The 21,579-nt window shown below is 46.7% G+C and overlaps 1 protein-coding gene across 1 annotated transcript in view; it reads right to left on the minus strand.

Moving 5' to 3' along the window:
• The window catches only part of LOC106611959 (AF4/FMR2 family member 2-like), a 335,934-nt gene that overhangs the window by 269,173 nt on the left and 45,182 nt on the right, over positions 1 to 21,579 (minus strand). Inside the window, exon 2 of the mRNA XM_014212678.2 lies at positions 7,129 to 7,249. Coding sequence (XP_014068153.1) covers positions 7,129 to 7,249 — 121 coding nt within the window. The remainder of the gene's footprint in view (positions 1 to 7,128; positions 7,250 to 21,579) is intronic.

Raw genomic sequence — 21,579 nt, forward strand, 5'->3', positions numbered from 1 at the left:
GGTGGCAAGAATTCTATATAATAATTTTAGCTGAAAGCACGAAGTCTTGAATCTTGCTTCGTTTTATGTATAAACTCATACACCCTGTACCATGGAATCAGTACATCAAAAACCTCTTCCCAACTATTTTGCAATCTGTATGGCACAGTTGCCAACATCTTGGTCCTTCAACTGTTGTTAATGTAAATGAAAGTGAACCAACATGAGGATGTTCCCTCATGATACAGTCAAATCAGTAGCTATGAAAGGTTAAACGTCAAATTGCAAACAATATTTTGGGAGATTTACTGAAAGACTAACAAGTTGCTCTTTGTCTGATTGTGGGGTTGTACCAGTCCACCCACCCAGACTGAGAGAGTTCCTTTCCCCATTACCCCTGCTGTCTGTCTGCTTGCTCACTGGAGGAATGCTGGGCGTTCCTCTTCCTCCTCCTCTACACACACGCACGCACGCACACACACACACACACACACACACACACTACGTTTTTCTATCCTCATGGGTACCTAAACAGAGTTTCCATAAAAATCATATTTTGCCTAACCCTAAACACTAACCCCTTACCCTAACCCTAACCCCTAAGGTTAAAATAGCCTTTGTCCTTATGGTGAAATGTTCCTTGTTTTACTATCCTTGGTGGGGACTTTTGGGGATTTTAGGTCCCCACAAGGATAGAAGAACCAACACACACCAACCCACACATGCTAGGACTGTTACGGTGACCGAAAACCTAACCTCTAAAACGTTATTTCATTTTTTATTTAACTAGGAAAGTCAGTTAAGAGCACAATCTTATTTACTATGACAGCCTACCCCGGTCAAACCCTAACGCAGACAACACTGGGCCAATTGTGCACCACCCTATGGGACTCCCAATCACAGCCAGTTGTTATACAGCCTGGAATTGAACTAGGATCTGAAGTGATGCCTCAAGCACTGAGATGCAGTGCCTTAGACTGCTGTGCCACTCAGGAACCCTAACTAACCCCATTAATTCTAACCTTAACCCTAAACCCCCTAGAAATAGCAGTTGACCTTGTGGGGACTAACAAAACGTCCCCAGTTGGTCCCCACAAGTATAGTTACACACGTCCACACACACAAAACATGCCCGTTCATCTTCATCTGAGCGCCCGCTCCTCCTACTTCTTTCAGTCAGGGAAATTAGGTTCCAGAACACATGACTGTCCTCTTGACTGAGTCTCGAATCTGTCCAGTTAGTTAGCTAAGCGATCTCAGGCTTGGCTAGGGAACAGTGGCCTGACTGCCCTCACACCTTAGCCTCCCATTGATCCTGCTCTCACAACACATCCACAGGAGAATCCCTCTCTATTGACACTGCTTAGCACACACACACACACACACACACACACACACACACACACACACACACACACACACACACACACACACACACACACACACACACACACACACACACACACACACACACACACACACACACACTCTTCTCTAGTATCTGTCTGCAGCCAGTCAGCCAATGGATACATCATACCGAGAGCAGGGGATACATGAAGGACTGAGACTGCTTGGCACCTCCATGACTTATAGGAGAAAGGTGTAATCGTCTTTCACATTTGTCATTACTCTACTGTACATCATTCATATGGACAATATGGGACCTAAGGGATGTGTTTGATGCACAGTTTAATACATGCTACAGCAAAACATAATATCATCATGGCATGTAAAGAAAAGCATAAAAAAATATATAGAGAAGCAGATCATTTGGAACACTTCAAAGTCTGTGATATCTTATCCTGTCCACACTAGTTGTCTATGCCTGTAGCCCCCATATGGACAGTAATCTGCTTGGATGCAGTCAGTGGTCTCCAATCCCTTTAATTAATATAACATAAAGTAATAGCACATATCGGTAGGCATAGAACAAGCTGCTATTCACCCGCTATAGAAATACTGTTTTGACCATCTGTGGCATCTCATTCATCTAGTAACACACAAAGAGAACACACACAGATCTGGCAGGCGGTCAAAACTGTGCATTTGGAGACTGGCAGACTGGCAGACACTGATGGAGCCCAACGACTGGAGGAGCCACAGTAGACTGGAGACAGACTGACGAGACAGGTCAGGAACAGAAGATAAACTACTAGCCCAACGACTGGAGGAGCCAGAGTAGACTGGAGATAGAATGACGAGACCGGTCAGGAACAGGGAATTAACTACTTGGATGTGTTCTCTACATCTATACATTGGGGGGGGTATAGGTGGTATAATGGAAGGGGTTGAAGCTGGGGGTATAATGGGGGGTAGAAGTTGGAGGAATAATGGGGGGTTGAAGTTTGAGGAATAATGGGGGATGTAGAAGCTGGGGTAATAATGGGGGAATAGAAGCTGGGACAAATGGGGGAGCAGAAGATGGAGGAATAATTGAGGGTAGAATCTGGGGGAATAATGGGTGGTAGAAGCTGTACGTATAATGGGGGGTAGAGAATGCGGGAATAATGGTGGGTAGAAGTTGGAGGAATAATGGGGATTAGAAGCTTGAGAAATAATTGGGGGGTCGACACTGGATGTATAATGGGGGGGTTAGAAGCTGGGGGAATTATAGGGGGATAGAAGCTGGGTGAATATTGAGGGGGAAGACGCTGGGGGAATAATTGGGGGTAGAAGCTGTAGGTATAATGGGGGGTAGAAGCTGTGGGTAAATTGGGGGGTTAGGAGCCGGGGGACTAATGGGGGGTAGAATCTGGGTGTTTAATGAGGGGTCGAAGCAGGTGTAAAATGGGGGGGTAGAAGCTGGGAAAATATTAGGTGGGGTAGAAGCTGGGTTTATAATGAGGGGGTAGACACTGGGGGAGTAATGGGGGATAGAAGCTGGAAAAAATAACAGGGGGTAGAAGCTGGAGGGATAATGGGGGGTAGAAGATGGATGCCTAGTGGGGAGGGGGGGGTAGAAGCTGGGCTTGTAATGGGGGTAGAAGCTGGGTGAATAATAGGGGGGTAGAAGCTGGGTTTATAATGAAGGTAGAAGCTGGGGGGAAATAATGGGGGGTAGAGGCTGGGGGTACAATGGGGAGGTAGAAGCTGGAGAAATATGGGAGGTAGAAGCTGGAGAAATAATGGGGGTAGAAGATGGAGGTATAATGGGGAGGGGCGGTAGAAGATGGTGGTATTATGGGGTGGGTGTAGAAGCTTGGGAAAATAATGGTTGGTGGAAGCTGGAGTAATAACGGCTGGTAGAAGCTGGACTTTAATGGGGGTGTCAAGCTGGGTGTATGAGGGGGGTAGAAGCTGGAGGAAATAATGTGGAGGTAGAAGCTGGAGGTATAATGGGGAGGGGGGGTAGAATCTGGTGGTATTATGGGGTGGGTGTAGAAGCCTGGGGAATAATGGGGGTGGAAGTTGGAGGAATAATGGGGGTAAGGAAGCTGGGTGAATAACGGGTGATAGAAGCTTGGTGTATAAGCTGGGGATATAATGGGGGGGTAGAGAATGCGGGTATAATGGTGGGTAGAACTTGGAGGAATAATGGGGATTAGAAGCTTGAGGAATAATTGGGGGTAGAAGCTGGTGGTATAATGGGGGGTCGACGCTGGATGTATAATGGGGGGAGTTAGAAGCTGGGTGTTTAATGAGGGGGTCGAAGCAGGTGTAAAATGGGGGGGTAGAAGCTGGGATAATATTAGGTGGGGTAGAAGCTGGGTTTATAATGAGGGGGTAGACACTGGGGGAGTAATGGGGGATAGAAGCTGGAAAAAATAATAGGGGGGTAGAAGCTGCGGGTTTAAAGGGGGATGGAAGATGGAGGCATAGTGGGGAGGGGTAGAAGCTGGGCTTGTAATGGGGGTAGAAGCTGGAGAAATATGGGGGTAGAAGCTAGAGAAATAATGGGGGGTAGAAGATGGAGGTATAATGGGGAGGGGCAGTAGAAGATGGTGGTATTATGGGGTGGGTGTAGAAGCTTGGGGAATAAGGGTTGGTGGAAGCTGGAGTAATAACGGCTGGTAGAAGCTGAGATTTTATGGAGGGGTGTCAAGCTGGCTGTATGAGGGGGGTAGACGCTGGAGGAATAATGTGGAGGTAGAAGCTGGAGAAATATGGGGGGTAGAAGCTGGAGAAATAATGGGGGGGTAGAGCTGGAGGTATAATGGGGAGGGGGGTAGAATCTGGTGGTATTATCGGGTGGGTGTAGAAGCTTGGTAAATAATGGGGGGTGGAAGCTGGAGGAATAATGTGGAGGTAGAAGCTGGAGAATAATGGTGGGTGGAAGCTGGAAAATAATGGGGGTAGAAAATTGAGGTATAATGGGGAGGGGCGGTAGAAGATGGTGGTATTATGGGGTGGGTGTAGAAGCTTGGAGAATAATGGTTGGTGGAAGCTGGAGTAATAATGGGTGGTAGAAGCTGGAATTTAATGGGGGGGGTTTCAAGCTGGGTGTATGAGGAGGGTAGAAGCTGGAGGAATAATGTGGAGGGGGGGTAGAATCTGGTGGTATTAAGGGGTGGGTGTAGAAGGCTGGAGAAATATGGGGGGTAGAAGCTGGAGAAATAATGGGGGGTAGAGCTGGAGGTATAATGGAGAGGGGGGGTAGAATCTGGTGGTATTATCGGGTGGGTGTAGAAGCTTGGGGAATAATGGGGGTGGAAGCTGGAGGAATAATGTGGAGGTAGAAGATGGAGGTATAATGGGGAGGGGCGGTAGAAGATGGTGGTATTATGGAGTGGGTGTAGAAGCTTGGGAAATAATGGTTGGTGGAAGCTGGAGTAATAACGGCTGGTAGAAGCTGGAATTTAATGGGGGGGGTGTCAGGCTGGGTGTATGAGGGGGGTAGAAGCTGGAGGAATAATGTGGAGGTAGAAGCTGGAGAATATGGGGGGTAGAAGCTGGAGAAATAATGGGGGGTAGAGCTGGGGGTATAATGGGGAGGGGGGGTAGAATCTGGTGGATCGTCGTCGGAGGAATCGGACTGCGGTTCATCGCCAGAGGCTCTGGACTGCAGACCGCCGCTGGAGACTGCGGACTGCAGACCATCGCTGAAGACTGTGGACTGCAGACCGTCGCTGGAGGGTCCGGACTGCGGACCGTCTCAGGAGGCTCCGGACTGGAGGACGTCTCAGGAGGTTCCGGACAGTGGCCGTCTCAGGAGGTTACGGACTGTAGGCCGTCTCAGGAGGTTCCGGACTGTAGGCCGTCTCAGGAGGTTCCGGACTGTAGGCCGTCTCAGGAGGTTCCGGACTGTAAAAGGTCTCAGGAGGATCCGGACTGTAAAACGTCGCCGGAAGCTCTGGACTGGGAACTGTCGCCGGAAGCTCTGGACTGGGAACTGTTGCCGGAAGCTCTGGACTGGGAACTGTTGCCGGAGGCCTGATGCGTGGGGCTGGCACAGGTGGTGCCAGACTGGTAACACGCACCTCAGGGCGAGTACGGAGAGCAGGAACAGGACACACCGGACTGGGCAGGCGCACTGGAGACCTGATGTGTGGGGCTGGCACAGGTGGCGCCAGATTGGTAACATGCACCTCAGGGAGAGTGCGGGGAGCAGGAACAGGACACACTGGACTGGGCAGGCGCACTGGAGGCCTGATGCATGGGGCTGGCACAGGAGGCGCCAGACTGGTAACACGCACCTCAGGGCGAGTGCGGGTAGCAGGAACAGGACACACCGGACTGGGCAGGTGCACTGAAGGCCTGATGCGTGGGACTGGTACATGTGGCACCGGACTAGGGACACGCACCTCAGGGAGAGTGCAAGGAGGAGGCACGGGACTTACTGGGCTGTGAAGGCGCACTGGAGACCTGGTGCGTATAGCCGGCCTAAATTGTACCGGAACTTTAACACACTTCACAGGAAGAGTACGGGGAGCTGACACAGGACGTACTGGGCTGTGAAGGCGCACTGGAGACCTGGTGTGTATAGCCGGCCTCAATGGTACCGTAACTTTAACACACTTCTCAGGACGAGTACGGGAAGCTGACACGGGTGGCATTGGACGACTAACACGCTCCTCAGGGCGAATGCCGTGCATACTACGCCAAACCAACAGCTCTCTCTCTTCACTCTCCTCCAAATTATCCAACAATTCCTCAAACGTCTCTAAATCTCCCCTCCGTTCACTCTCTTCCAATGTATCCAATATTTCCTCAACGGACTCTGACTCACCCCAATATTCCTCTTTGCTCTCCGACTCGTCCCTCGGCCTCGCCGACAAACCCATGTGCCCCCCCAAAAAAAATATTTTGAGGTTGCTTCTTGGGCTTGCGTTGTTGCCGTGCTAGTTCCTCGTATCGTCACCGTTTCTCTCTCGCTATCTCCGCCTGCTTCCATGGCAGGGTCTTGTCCCCTGCCATTACCTCCTCCCAGGTCCAGGATGTCCTCCACTCTCTTCTCTCCCGGGCCCAGGATCCCTGCTCCTCCTGGGCACGCTGCTTGGTCCTTTGGTGGTGGGAGATTCTGTCACGGTTGTCGTATGATGAAGGAGCGGACCAAAGCGCAGCGTGTGTATCGTTCCACATTTTCTTTATTAAACTGTGAAACTATGCAATACATACAAATAAACTAATAAACAAAACAACAAACCGTGACGAAGCGGTGCAACATACACTAACTCAAAATACAATCTCCCACAAACCCAGGTGGGAAAAACAACTACTTTAGTATGATCTCCAATTAGAGACAACGATGACCAGCTGCCTCTAATTGGAGATCATCCCCCCCCAAAAAACATAGAAATACAGAAACAAGAACATGACAACATAGAAAATCGAAACTAGACACAACCCCGTCACGCCCTGACCTACTCTACCATAGAAAATAAAAGCTTCTATGGTCAGGACGTGACAGGGGGGGTAGAAGCTGGGTTTTATAATGGGGGGCAGAAATTGGAGGTATAATGGGGGGTAGAAGCTAGGGGTATAATGGGGGTAGAAGCTGGAGGAATAATGGGGGGTAGAAGCTGGGGTATATTAGGGAGGGGTGTAGAAGCTGTGAGTATAAACTTATTTTATCTAGCACCTTACATCATGCTTGCTGCCAGGCGATGCCCTAGGAAAAGTGATGGGAGATGGGATGCTGCATGCTGACTGACCTCCTTCCCAACTCCTCACGCCCTTCCTTCCTTCCTTTCTTCCTTCCCAGGCCCTTACCTTGTACGGCTCCCCAAAGAGATTAAACCCAGAGGAGAAGAGATCTTCGTCCTGCTGCACCTCCTGAGTCCGCCGCTCCCACTCCCTCTTCTTGAGCGCATTGCGGTCCTGCTCATAATGACTGCATGGGGAGAGAAGGAGGAGAAGACAACACCAGGTCCGTCAGAGTAATCACAGCTGTCATGATTGACTGCAGGGCTCTCCAACCCTGTTCCTGGAGAGCTACCATCCTGTAACTAACTCATTAATAATTTGCTGGTTGATAAGCTGAATGAGGTTAGTTACAACTGGGGTTGTAGCAAAACCTACAGGAGGGTAGCTCTCTAGACACAGGGTTAGAGAGCCCTGCCACAGAGAAACATTGAAATCCCTTTCCCTGAAAAGATGTGAGGGAAGCCCTATCTCTCTAATAGGCACAAGCTGACACTAAGCTGATGAAGGATAGGCAGCCCCGGAGAGAAAGGAAGTGGATTGTCACACAAATACTGAATACAGAACACTGCCAAGGCAAGGCACTGTCGGAAAGAAAGGGCATGCTTACCCAAGAGGAGAAAGAAAGGAAATGGTTACCCAACACGGAGTGGAAGGGCCAGCCACAGTTTATTAAGCAACACGGAGCGGAAGGGACAGCCACAGTTTATTAAGCAACACAGAGCAGAAGGGCCAGCCACAGTTTATTAACCAACACGGAGCGGAAGGGCAAGCCACAGTTTATTAACCAACAAGGAGCGTAAAGGCCAGCCACAGTTTATTAACCTACAAGGAGAGTGGAAGGGCCAGCCACAGTTTATTAAGCAACACGGAGCGGAAGGGCCAGCCACAGTTATTTACAAACACGGAGCGGAAGGGCAATCAGAGTTTATTTACGAACACGGACGGAAAGGCCAACCACAGTTCATTAACCAACACTGAGTAGAAGGGCCAGACACAGTTTATTAAGCAACATGGAACAGAAGGTCAAGCGTAGTTTATTTTTCAACACAGAGTGGAAGGGCCAGACACAGTTTATTAACCAACATGGAGCAGAAGGGCTAGCAACAGTTTATTAAGCAGCACGGAGCGGAAGGGCCAGCCACAGTTTATTAACCAACATGGAGCAGAAGGGCCAGCCACAGTTTATTAACCAACATGGAGCGGGAGGGACAGCCACAGTTCATCAACCAACATGGAGTAGAAGGGCCAGCCACAGTTTATTAAGCAACATGGAGCAGAAGGTCAAACACAGTTTATTTTCCAAAACAGACCGGAAGGTCCAGCCACAGTTTATTAACCGACATGGAGCGGAAGGTCAAGCACAGTTTATTAACCAACACGGAGCGGAAGGGCCAGCCTCAGTTTATTAACCAACATGAAGTGGAAGGGCCAGCCACAGTTTATTAAGCAACACGGTGTCGAAGGGACAGCCACAGTTTATTAAGCAACATTGAGTGGTTTGGGGGACCAGCCGCAGTTTATTAAGCAACACAGAGCAGAAGGGCCAGCCACAGTTTATTTACAAACACGGAGCGGAAGGGCAATCAAAGTTTATTTACGAACACGGACGGAAAGGCCAGCCACAGTTCATTAACCAACACTGAGTAGAAGGGCCAGACACAGTTTATTAAGCAACATGGAACAGAAGGTCAAGCATAGTTTATTTTTCAACACAGAGTGGAAGGGCCAGCCACAGTTCATTAACCGACATGGAGCGGAAGGGCCAGCAACAGTTTACTAAGCAGCACGGAGCGGAAGGGCCAGCCACAGTTTATTAACCAATACGGAGCAGAAGGGCCAGCCACAGTTTATTAACCAGCACGGAGAAGAAAGGCCAGCCACAGTTTATTAACCAACACAGAGCGGAAGGATCAGCCAAAGTTTATTAACCAACATGGAGCGGGAGGGCCAGCCACAGTTCATCAACCAACATGGAGAAGAAGGGCCAGCCACAGTTTATTAAGCAACATGGAGCGGAAGGTCAAACACAGTTTATTTTCCAAACAGACCGGAAGGTCCAGCCACAGTTTATTAACCGACATGGAGCAGAAGGTCAAGCACAGTTTATTAACCAACACGGAGCGGAAGGGCCAGCCTCAGTTTATTAACCAACACGAAGTGGAAGGGCCAGCCACAGTTTATTAAGCAACACGGAGTGGAAGGGACAGCCACAGTTTATTAAGCAACATGGAGTGGTTTGGGGAACCAGCCGCAGTTTATTAACCAACACGGAGTAGAAGGGCCAGCCACAGTTTATTAAGCAACACGGAACGGAAGGGCCAGCCGTAGTTTATTAACCTGTTGGGGATAGGGGGCAGTATTTGCACGGCCGGATAAAAAACTTACCCGATTTAATCTGGTTACTACTCCTGCCCAGTAACTAGAATATGCATATAAGTGTTTGATTTGGATAGAAAACACCCTAAAGTTTCTAAAACTGTTTGAATGGTGTCTGTGAGTATAACAGAACTCATTTGGCAGGCCAAAACCTGAGAAGATTCCAAACAGGAAGCGCTCTCTCTGACTACTTCTTGGCCTTCTTGATCATCTCTAACCAAAACAGGGGATCTCTGGCATAACGTGACATTTTCTAACGCTCCCATAGGCTCTCAGAAGGCGCCAGAACGATGAATGGTGGCTTTGCAGGCCATGGCTGAAAAACATTAGGCATTTGGATAATGGTCGATCTGAAGACAATGAGACTGGAGGCGCGTGCACGAGCCAACACCATGTTTACTTTCTCTCTCTTTGAACGAAAACAATGACTCCCGGTCGGAATATTATCGCTTTTTTACGAGAAAAATAGCATAACATTTGATTTTAAAACAGCGGTTGACATGCTTCGAAGTACGGTAATGGAATATTTCGAATTTTTTTGTCACGAAACGCGTCGGGCGCGTCACCCTTCTTTACCCTTCGGATAGTGTCTTGAACGCACGAACAAAACGCCGCTATTTGGATATAACTATGGATTATTTGGAACCAAACCAACATTTGTTATTGAAGTAGAAGTCCTGGGAGTGCATTCTGACGAAGAACAGCAAAGGTTAATCAAACTTTTCTAATAGTAAATCGGAGTACCACACTTGGTGGGTGTCAAAATAGCTAGCCTGTGATGGCCGGGCTATCTACTCAGAATATTGCAAAATGTGCTTTCACCGAAAAGCTATTTTAAAATCGGACATAGCGAGTGCATAAAGGAGTTCTGTATCTATAATTCTTAAAATAATTGTTATGTTTTTTGTGAACGTTTATCGTGAGTAATTTAGTAAATTCACCGGAAGTGTTCGGTGGGAATGCTAGTCACATGCTAGTCACATGCTAATGTAAAAAGCTGGTTTTTGATATAAATATGAACTTGATTGAACAAAACATGCATGTATTGTATAACATAATGTCCTAGGATTGTCATCTGATGAAGATCATCAAAGGTTAGTGCTGCATTTAGCTGTGGTTTGGGTGTATGTGACGGGGCAAAAAAAAAAAAAATTATATGCTAGCTTGAAAAATGGGTGTCTGATTATTTCTGGCTGGGTACTCTGCTGACATAATCTAATGTTTTGCTTTCGTTGTAAAGACTTTTTGAAATCGGACAGTGTGGTTACATTAACGAGAGTCTTGTCTTTAAAATGGTGTAAAATAGTCATATGTTTGAGAAATTGAAGTAATAGCATTTCTAAGGTATTTGAATATCGCGCCACGGGATTACACTGGCTGTTGAGTAGGTGGGACACAAGCGTCCCACCTAGCCCATAGAGGTTAACCAACACAGAGCGGAAGGGACAGCCACAGTTTATTAAGCAACACGGAGTTGAAGGGCCAGCCACAGTTTATTAAGCAACAAAGAGTGGAAGGGCCAGCCGCAGTTTATTAACCAACACAGAGTGGAAGGGCTAGCCACAGTTTATTAAGCAACACGGAGCGGAAGGGCCAGCCGCAGTTTATTAAGCAACGCGGAGCGGAAGGGCCAGCCGCAGTTTATTAACCAACGCGGAGTGGAAGGGACAGCCACAGTTTATTGAGCAACACGGAGTGGAAGGCCAGCCACAGTTTATTAAATAACACGGAGCGGAAGGGCCAGCCGCAGTTTATTAACCTCTTACATCTAGACGTTCCGCTAGCGGAACACCTGCTCCAATATCCAATGATGGGCGTGGCGCGAATTACAAATTCCTCAAAAATACAAAAACTTCAATTTTTCAAACATATGACTATTTCACAGCATTTTAAAGACAAGACTCTCCTTTATCTAACCACACTGTCCGATTTCAAAAAGGCTTTACAGCGAAAGCAAAACATTAGATTATGTCAGCAGAGTACCCAGCCAGAAATAATCAGACACCCATTTTTCAAGCTAGAATATGTCACAAAAAACAAAACCACAGCTAAATGCAGCACTAACCTTTGATGATCTTCATCAGATGACACACCTAGGACATTATGTTATACAATACATGCATGTTTTGTTCAATCAAGTTCATATTTATATCAAAAACCAGCTTTTTACATTAGCATGTGAAGTTCAGAACTAGCATACCCCCCGCAAACCTCCGGTGAATTTACTAAATTACTCACGATAACCGTTCACAAAAAAACATAACAATTATTTTAAGAATTATAGATACAGAACTCCTTTGTGCAATGGAGGTGTCCGATTTTAAAATAGCTTTTCGGTGAAAGCACATTTTGCAATATTCTGAGTAGATAGCCCAGCCATCACGGCTAGCTATTTAGACACCCACCAAGTTTAGCCCTGACCAAACTCCAATTTACTATTACAAAAGTTTGATTACCTTTGGTGTTCTTCGTCAGAATGCACTCCCAGGACTGCTACTTCAATAACAAATGTTGGTTTGGTCCAAAATAATCCATCGTTATATCCAAATAGCGGCGTTTTGTTCGTGCGTTCAAGACACTATCCGAAGTGTAAATAAGGGTCACGAGCATGGCGCATTTCGTGACAAAAGATTTCTAAATATTCCATTACCGTACTTCGAAGCATGTCAACCGCTGTTTAAAATCAAGTTTTTATGCCATTTTTCTCGTAAAAAAGTGATAATATTCCGACCGGGAATCTGCGTTTAGGTAAACAGACGAAAGAAAACAAAGCATGAGGTCGACTCGGGCACGCGCCTGAGTCTCACAGTACTGTAACCAGCCACTACCCAAACGCGCTACTTTTTTTTCAGCCAGGGCCTGCAAAGCCACGATTCAGCTTTTTGCCGCCTTCTGAGAGCCCATGGGAGCCGTAGGAAGTGTCACGTAACAGCAGAGATCCTCTGTAATGGATAGAGATAATCAAGAAGGGCAAGAAATTGTCAGACAGGGCACTTCCTGCATGGAATCTTCTCAGGTTTTGGCCTGCCAAATGAGTTATGTTATACTCACAGACACCATTCAAACAGTTTTAGAAACTTTGGAGTGTTTTCTATCCAAAGCTAATAATTATATGCATATTCTAGTTTCTGGGCAGGAGTAATAATCAGATTAAATCGGGTACGTTTTTTATCCGGCCGTGAAAATACTGCCCCCTAGCCATAACAGGTTAACCAACATGGAGTGGAAGGGCCAGCCACAGGTTATTAAGCAACACGGAGCGGAAGGGCCAGCCGCAGTTTATTAACCAACACGGAGTGGAAGGGACAGCCACAGTTTATTAAGCAACACGGAGCGGAAGGGCCAGCCGCAGTTTATTAACCAACATGGAGTGGAAGGGACAGCCACACTTTATTAAGCAACCCGGAGCGGAAGGGCCAGCCGCAGTTTATTAACCAACACGGAGTGGAAGGGCCAGCCACAGTTTATTAAGCAACACGGAGCGGAAGGGCCAGCCGCAGTTTATTAACCAACACGGAGTGGAAGGGCCAGCCACAGTTTATTAAGCAACACGGAGCGGAAGGGCCAGCCACAGTTTATTTACCAACACGGAGTGGAAGGGCCAGCGGGTGTAAAAGTGTAGGACTTTTGAATTCTAGGCTCTTTAGTCTATGTTGATTCCTTTTTACACCCTTGTATGTTTTCCAATGAAGAGCATACAAAAACCAATATGACTCTTTCCCAATATTCCAATTTAGTAAATACATTCCCAGTATATGTTTGTGATAACTGAACATAAAAGTTGTCCTGGACAGACAGGGAGGTTTCCCCGTCTTCATTAAGGTTTGTTAGGTCTGTTTGGTGAGCAGAGCGGCCATGTTGGCAGCGAAATAAATCCACAGTGTAACATTCGTCTGCTTTCTCCTTTGTCAGCTGATGTAAAAGTTGTGCGTAGCTGTCCTATGGCTGTCCGAACACTACCAACACTTAATTAAAATCCCTGCTCTAAGCCCTCTCATTAGCATAATGTCCCACGCTCCTCCACCTCCGCTGCTGCTCTAACCAAAGAGGTGGGAGTCGAACTAGCGTAGCGACGTAGCAGCATTAGCATCCTGGCCCCGGGTTATCACCAGGCCCCCTGGGATCCGCTGGGGAGCAGGGCATTAAGACAGGCAGCGGAAGGACCAGCCAGGGCTGAGGACGTGATAGCAATGTGGTAGTGATCTGTGGTGGTGTAGACTAGAGGGTGGTATAGGGTGAGAGGGACAACCCTAAGAGAGACATGCAACCAGAACAGAGCTGAGCAGAGCAGAGCTGACTGAACAGAGCAGTGCAGTGATGCTCAGCTCCCACAGCAGTGATGCACTGACAAGGGTAATGGAAAGCCTGAGTACCTGCTCTGCTGTCCATCTAGAAATACCAGATGGTACTACATGTTAGCGCTCTAGATAGACAGCATGTTAGACAATACAAAGCACTATGTGATCATCTAAATGTTTCAGCCATTTTGTTTACCATTTCTTCGTTATTATGATTTCAATTAAATTAGTAATTTGAAGTTGATTGACGCTGATGTAAATTAAAGTGACAAAATGGCTACATGCTGGTGATAATAACATAGTAGGAAATCCCATCACACTTAAATACCTGAATACAGTACCCCTAGAATTATGAACTAAGATTTCCCAGCTTTCTCAAACCAAATAAACACATTTCCCATCACAAACGCTGTTGCTTTGAAGAACACCGCAGGAGAATCCCAGACTTGGGAAGCACAAGCAATTGGCAGTGATAGATAGAAAACAGAGACAGAGAGTTGGAATCAGTTTGCCTTCAATCTGCCCTTGCTCTGCCCAAAACACACCTCCGGGTCCTATGGCTTTTCCAAAGCATTTAATCAATCAGCAAATTATTTTGAAAAGGGAGGCCTGGGGAAAGAAAAATGAGGCCCTGTTTCAGGGCGACAGGAGATTGTTTTAATGGAAAGAAGAACTAACACAGGAAGAGAAAGAAGGGGAGGAATGCGGCAGGGAGAGATTGACGGCCGGGCCCATGCAGTAATGACAGCAAGATGTCAGTTATCTTTACTCTGGGCCTGCTCAAACCTGCCAGTGCGCCCTGACAGTCTGATAGATCAAATTTACAGCTGTCATTGGCTCCCGTGCCCCGGCAGTCCCCTGCCACTAAGTCCTGTGTCTAATGCACCAGTGTTGTTATGAGGTGTGGGGTCAAGACTGATTATTAACTCACTACTGTAGAGAGCCAGCTATCCTCTAAGGGAAGAGCGATCGAGGCATGATGTTTCAGTGCTAACAGATATTAGTCTGCAGAGGAGATGACAGTGCTGCTTCAGCCCTTTTTACTCCTATGGGAAATGTGATATATATATAAAAAAGATTTCCGGAATTGATTTTATTTTTTCTCATTCCGGCGATGGTTTTAATAGCAGAGAGAGGGTTTTTATAATGATGATGGTGATGTCGATGATGATATTCTCTGTAAATTGTAGCATTGGCAGCTCTCTTCTCTTCCCCCTGCAGACTGCCGGCCTCCCACCCCTGGTTCTTTCCAACATAACATAAAAAAGCTAATACTGATATCCACTGTAAACCCAATGAATTTAATCTCGGCTGAGCTATGCTGCACTTGGAAGATAACCAAATAGACCCAGGTTTTTTCCCCCTCCCCTCCCTGGCCCAGTGTGCAAGCAGCACAGTGAAAAGAACACATAAAGAGATGTAAAAAGCAGCCAATCCCCCACCATTATTCCAATATAGCAGCCTAAACAACAGTCACTGATTTCTGATTTAGAATGCGGCAATTATTAATTTCAAGCACCGGCTAATTAAAACTACAGCTAGGCATTTAGCCTCTTGTTACAATTATTTCACTGCTTTATAATTATATGGATCTACTTATCTACTCTATTAGCGCTGGAGCAGGGAAGGAGAAAATCTGGCAACCCTTGTCATTGTAATTCCTCAAAGAGAGACACTGTGGTGAAGATCAGAAGATTGGGAGGGTTTATCAGCGGTAGCTCCTGGGGTTGCCAGGTCCAGTGGTATCTGGAGTCTCTATAGAAAGATGTGCTTTGGGGATTGAGACAAGAGGGAGAGGGATGAGGAGGGGATGGGGATGGGTTTGGGAGGAGAGCTAACTGCCTGCCACAGAAAGCTTTGTTTGATGTGCGAGCACAAGGGAATCCAGTATTCTTCATGCCGAATTCTCTGATATAATTTCATGACAAATAGACATCTGAAAATAGCAAGCATTCCTCTGAAGGTATGAAGTAAAATACAATAACACCTCCATGATGAAAAGCAAGTGTCTGTCTTTAATGGAACATATTGAACGATATGCTGTTGTCAAAGCCACTGTGCTATGTCTAAGAATGCAGAAATAACAAGACAATAGCTGTCTTGCTTTTTAACGTTTTCCTTTCTCTTCCACATGGCATATGCTTGAACTTTGCTCCCAATTTCTTAAGTGGGCACAGCCGTAATTACCATGTTGAATATAGTAGGATGTAATGACAGGATACAACAGAGGCCTCTTAAAGAGAACCCTGCCATAGTCCAGAAATACTCTCTTATCCACCTCTCTGCAGCGAACCCAGTGAGGAAACATTTTCACCCCAGGTCCCAGGGCTGTAGCCTGATGACAGCTGTGAGGATAGGTTTTTACCCCAGGTCCCAGGGCTATAGCCTGATGACAGCTGTGAGGATAGGTTTTCACCCCAGGTCCCAGGGCTGTAGCCTGATGACAGCTGTGAGGATAGGTTTTTACCCCAGGTCCCAGGGCTGTAGCCTGATGACAGCTGTGAGGATAGGTTTTTACCCCAGGTCCCAGGGCTGTAGCCTGATGACAGCCGTGAGGATAGGTTTTTACCCCAGGTCCCAGGGCTGTAGCCTGATGACAGCTGTGAGGAGAGGTTTTTACCCCAGGTCCCAGGGCTGTAGCCTGATGACAGCTGTGAGGATAGGTTTTTACCCCAGGTCCCAGGGCTGTAGCCTGATGACAGCTGTGAGGAAAGGTTTTTACCCCAGGTCCCAGGGCTGTAGCCTGATGACAGCTGTGAGGATAGTTTTTTTACCCCAGGTCCCAGGGCTGTAGCCTGATGACAGCTGTGAGGATAGTTTTTTTTTACCCCAGGTCCCAGGGCTGTAGCCTGATGACAGCTGTGAGGATAGGTTTTTACCCCAGGTCCCAGGGCTGTAGCCTGATGACAGCTGTGAGGATAGGTTTTCACCCCAGGTCCCAGGGCTGTAGCCTGATGACAGCTGTGAGGAGAGGTTTTTTACCCCAGGTCCCAGGGCTGTAGCCTGATGACAGCTGTGAGGATAGGTTTTTACCCCAGGTCCCAGGGCTGTAGCCTGATGACAGCTGTGAGGATAGGTTTTTTACCCCAGGTCCCAGGGCTGTAGCCTGATGACAGCTGTGAGGATAGGTTTTTACTCCAGGTCCCAGGGCTGTAGCCTGATGACAGCTGTGAGGATAGGTTTTTTACCCCCAGGTTCCAGGGCTGTAGCCTGATGACTAAGTGTCTGCAGTAACAGTGTGTAGAGGAAAGCAGGGCTCCCTCCTGTCACCACAGTCAACAGCTGTGACATGATAGCCGTGTTGGTGCCTGTGTCGACACACAGCCCAGCTGTGACACACGGCAGCCGTGCCAGTGTCCTATCTGTCCTCCTCTGCTTCACGTGGGCATCTGAAAACACATTCCAGCTGTCATCATCCACATCCACATCTACACCCACACACACAGCTTCCATGTGAGGTGAGGCATTACATTACATGTGGCCTAGTGGTTAGAGTGGTGGACTAGTAACCAAAAGGTTGCAAGGTCAAATCCCTGAGCTGACAAAGTAAAATCTGTTGTTCCTAGGCTGTCATTGAAAATAAGAATGTTTTTAACTGACTTACCTAGTTAAATAAAGGTTAAACATTTTTTAAATGAGACAGAACAGACACATAGGTACATAGAGTGTATCACATCTTCTCCACAGATGATCACATTTGAATCAGCACTGTCAAACAGTGTGAATTCTCAGAGAGTCAAACTTCTCAGGTCTTTAAGGATCAGCCAATGCAGGCTATTCATAAACACAGCACATTATGGTATGTCACAGGTATCATAAACACAGGACATTATGGTATGTCACAGGTATCATAAACACAGGACATTAAGGTTTGTCACAGGTATCATGAACACAGCACATTAAGGTCTGTCACAGGTATCATAAACACAGGACATTATGGTATGTCACAGGTATCATAAACACAGGACATTAAGGTTTGTCACAGGTATCATAAACACAGCACATTAAGGTCTGTCACAGGTATCATAAACACAGCACATTAAGGTGTGTCACAGGTATCATAAACACAGCACATTAAGGTGTGTCACAGGTATCATAAACACAGCACATTAAGGTATGTCACAGGTATCATAAACACAGGACATTATGGTATGTCACAGGTATCATAAACACAGGACATTAAGGTGTGTCACAGGTATCATAAACACAGCACATTAAGGTGTGTCACAGGTATCATAAACACAGCACATTAAGGTGTGTCACAGGTATCATAAACACAGGACATTAAGGTGTGTCACATGTATCATAAACACAGCACATTAAGGTGTGTCACAGGTATCATAAACACAGCACATTAAGGTGTGTCACAGGTATCATACACACAGGACATTAAGGTGTGTCACAGGTATCATAAACACAGGACATTAAGGTGTGTCACAGGTATCATAAACACAGCACATTAAGGTGTGTCACAGGTATCATAAACACAGCACATTAAGGTGTGTCACAGGTATCATAAACACAGCACATTAAGGTGTGTCACAGGTATCATAAACAGAGCACATTAAGGTGTGTCACAGGTATCATAAACACAGGACATTAAGGTGTGTCACAGGTATCATAAACACAGCACATTAAGGTGTGTCGCAGGTATCATAAACACAGCACATTAAGGTGTGTCGCAGGTATCATAAACACAGGACATTAAGCTGTGTCACAGGTATCATAAACACAGCACATTAAGGTGCGTCGCAGCCTCCGGGGAGGAGTGCTGCATGGTGCGACTGCTGCTGAGTCGGTTGGTCGGAGCAGGAGACTGAGAGCCTCTTTGATTAATTGCCAGATGCCAGGTTATCAACCTCTTCCTCAGGGATTTGTTTCATTTTTGACAAAGAGGCCATCATTTGCACTTGCACTACCAGTGATCCTGTGTTACTTTGGAGGTGCCCTGCCTGCCTCCTTCCCTGCCTCCTTCCCTGCCTGCCTCCCTCCCCCACACACACACAGCCAAGAGAGAGCCACCCCCTCAGTTCATACCATGTGGGTAAATGTCCTGTTTTCCTCTCTCTTTCTCCCTCTTTTCCCCCTCTCTTTTTCCCTCTTCTTCTCTCTCTGTATCTATCTCTCCCTCTCTGTATCTCTCTCCCTCTCTCTCTCTGTTTCTCTCTCTCTTTCTCTCTCTGTTTCTCTCTCCCTCTCTCTCTGTTTCTCTCTCTCTGTTTCTCTCTCTCTCTTTGTTTCTCTCTCCCCCTCCCTTTATTAACAATACGGTACAAGAGGCCATGATTAAATGCACTGGCCAATTAGGGAGTACTGTCTGGGGCTGCTCTACATCTGAATGTCATGTTATGAATATTTGAAGAGGAGCAAGGGGCTCATTTCCAGTTTTGACCCAATTTAGCAAACAGAGCTAATGATGTGCTATAACATAATTTCAGTGTCCAGAAACAACACAATCAATGTCAACCTCCCAGTAGATAGGGGCAAGTCGCAACTGACCACTTCCCCAATCACTATCAATTTAACAGACAAAGAGAGGAAGAAGTGGCCACCTACACTGTCATCAAACGGTGAGGACTGATCCACGTGAGTAATTTTTAAACATAGAATACTGGAGATCTCTTCATACAGGATATGACATCAGCCTTTGATATTAATATAATGTAGATAGGTTTTATATCACATTCACATCCACAATGTACTTGCTGATAATGGATCTACAGCTGAATATGATTGCGTGTCCAATTTATCCAAAGTGTGTAAAAATGGACCTAATAAGTATAATTCAGCCCATATTGTGTTATCTTTATGAAGAGGCCTTCTGGTTGGCTTGGGTCAAGTCATTTAGCCTCACAGAGGTGTGTGATATCTACCCTGGGGCTTTGACTACCTTCATTTATGTATGATTCATTGAGATCTAGAGAGAGAGATCATTTCAAACAATTAAATGCCTATGAGCATAGCAGGGCAGACAGACTGATTAAATCACAATGGATCTTGTTCAGTTTAAAGAATTCTGAAACGTGAAGACTTCAAATGCTGCTGTTAAGGATATACAGCTATCTACACTGCTCAAAAAAATAAAGGGAACACTTAAACAACACAATGTAACTCCAAGTCAATCACACTTCTGTGAAATCAAACTGTCCACTTAGGAAGCAACACTGATTGACAATAAATTTCACATGCTGTTGTGCAAATGGAATAGACAACAGGTGGAAATTATAGGCAATTAGCAAGACACCCCCAATAAAGGAGTGGTTCTGCAGGTGGGGACCACAGACCACTTCTCAGTTCCTATGCTTCCTGGCTGATGTTTTGGTCACTTTTGAATGCTGGCGGTGCTTTCACTCTAGTGGTAGCATGAGACGGAGTCTACAACCCACACAAGTGGCTCAGGTAGTGCAGCTCATCCAGGATGGCACATCAATGCGAGCTGTGGCAAGAAGGTTTGCTGTGTCTGTCAGCGTAGTGTCCAGAGCATGGAGGCGCTACGAGGAGACAGGCCAGTACATCAGGAGACGTGGAGGAGGCCGTAGGAGGGCAACAACCCAGCAGCAGGACCGCTACCTCCGCCTTTGTGCAAGGAGGAGCAGGAGAAGCACTGCCAGAGCCCTGCAAAATGACCTCCAGCAGGCCACAAATGTGCATGTGTCTGCTCAAAAGGTCAGAAACAGACTCCATGAGGGTGGTATGAGGGCCCGACGTCCACAGGTGGGGGTTGTGCTTACAGCCCAACACCATGCAGGACGTTTGGCATTTGCCAGAGAACACCAAGATTGGCAAATTCGCCACTGGCGCCCTGTGTTCTTCACAGATGAAAGCAGGTTCACACTGAGCACGTGACAGACGTGACAGAGTCTGGAGATGCCGTGGAGAACGTTCTGCTGCCTGCAACATCCTCCAGCATGACCGGTTTGGCGGTGGGTCAGTCATGGTGTGGGGTGGCATTTCTTTGGGGGGCCGCACAGCCCTCCATGTGCTCGCCAGAGGTAGCCTGACTGCCATTAGGTACCGAGATGAGATCCTCAGACCCCTTGTGAGACCATATGCTGGTGCGGTTGGCCCTGGGTTCCTCCTAATGCAAGACAATGCTAGACCTCATGTGGCTGGAGTGTGTCAGCAGTTCCTGCAAGAGGAAGGCATTGATGCTATGGACTGGCCCGCCCGTTCCCCAGACCTGAATCCAATTGAGCACATCTGGGACATCATGTCTCGCTCCATCCACCAACGCCACGTTGCACCACAGATTGTCCAGGAGTTGGCGGATGCTTTAGTCCAGGTTTGGGAGGAGATCCCTCAGGAGACCATCCGCCACCTCATCAGGAGCATGCCCAGGCATTGTAGGGAGGTCATACAGGCACGTGGAGGCCACACACACTACTGAGCCTCATTTTGACTGGTTTTAAGGACATTACATCAAAGTTGGATCAGCCTGTAGTGTGGTTTTCCACTTTCATTTTGAGTGTGACTCCAAATCCAGACCTCCATGGGTTGATAAATTGGATTTCCATTGATTATTTTTGTGTGATTTTGTTGTCAGCACATTCAACTATGTAAAGAAAAAAGTATTTAATAAGATTATTTCTTTCATTCAGATCTAGGATGTGTTGTTTAAGTGTTCCCTTTATTTTTTTTGAGCAGTATATAGTCCAAGTCAACAAAACCATCTGAATGTTGCTGTCTCTTATAAAAGTAGTGAATATTTCACATAAATGGTACAATGATTCAGTATCCTCCAATTCTCTTGAAGTGTAGATCATTGAGAGAGGCCCATGTCCATTCCTGGACCATAATAAAGAGATGCCAGTTTGATGCCGTGCAACACGACATACAGCACCTT

This window comes from Salmo salar, chromosome ssa09 (assembly GCF_905237065.1).
Source record: "Salmo salar chromosome ssa09, Ssal_v3.1, whole genome shotgun sequence".
Lineage (NCBI taxonomy): Eukaryota > Metazoa > Chordata > Actinopteri > Salmoniformes > Salmonidae > Salmo > Salmo salar.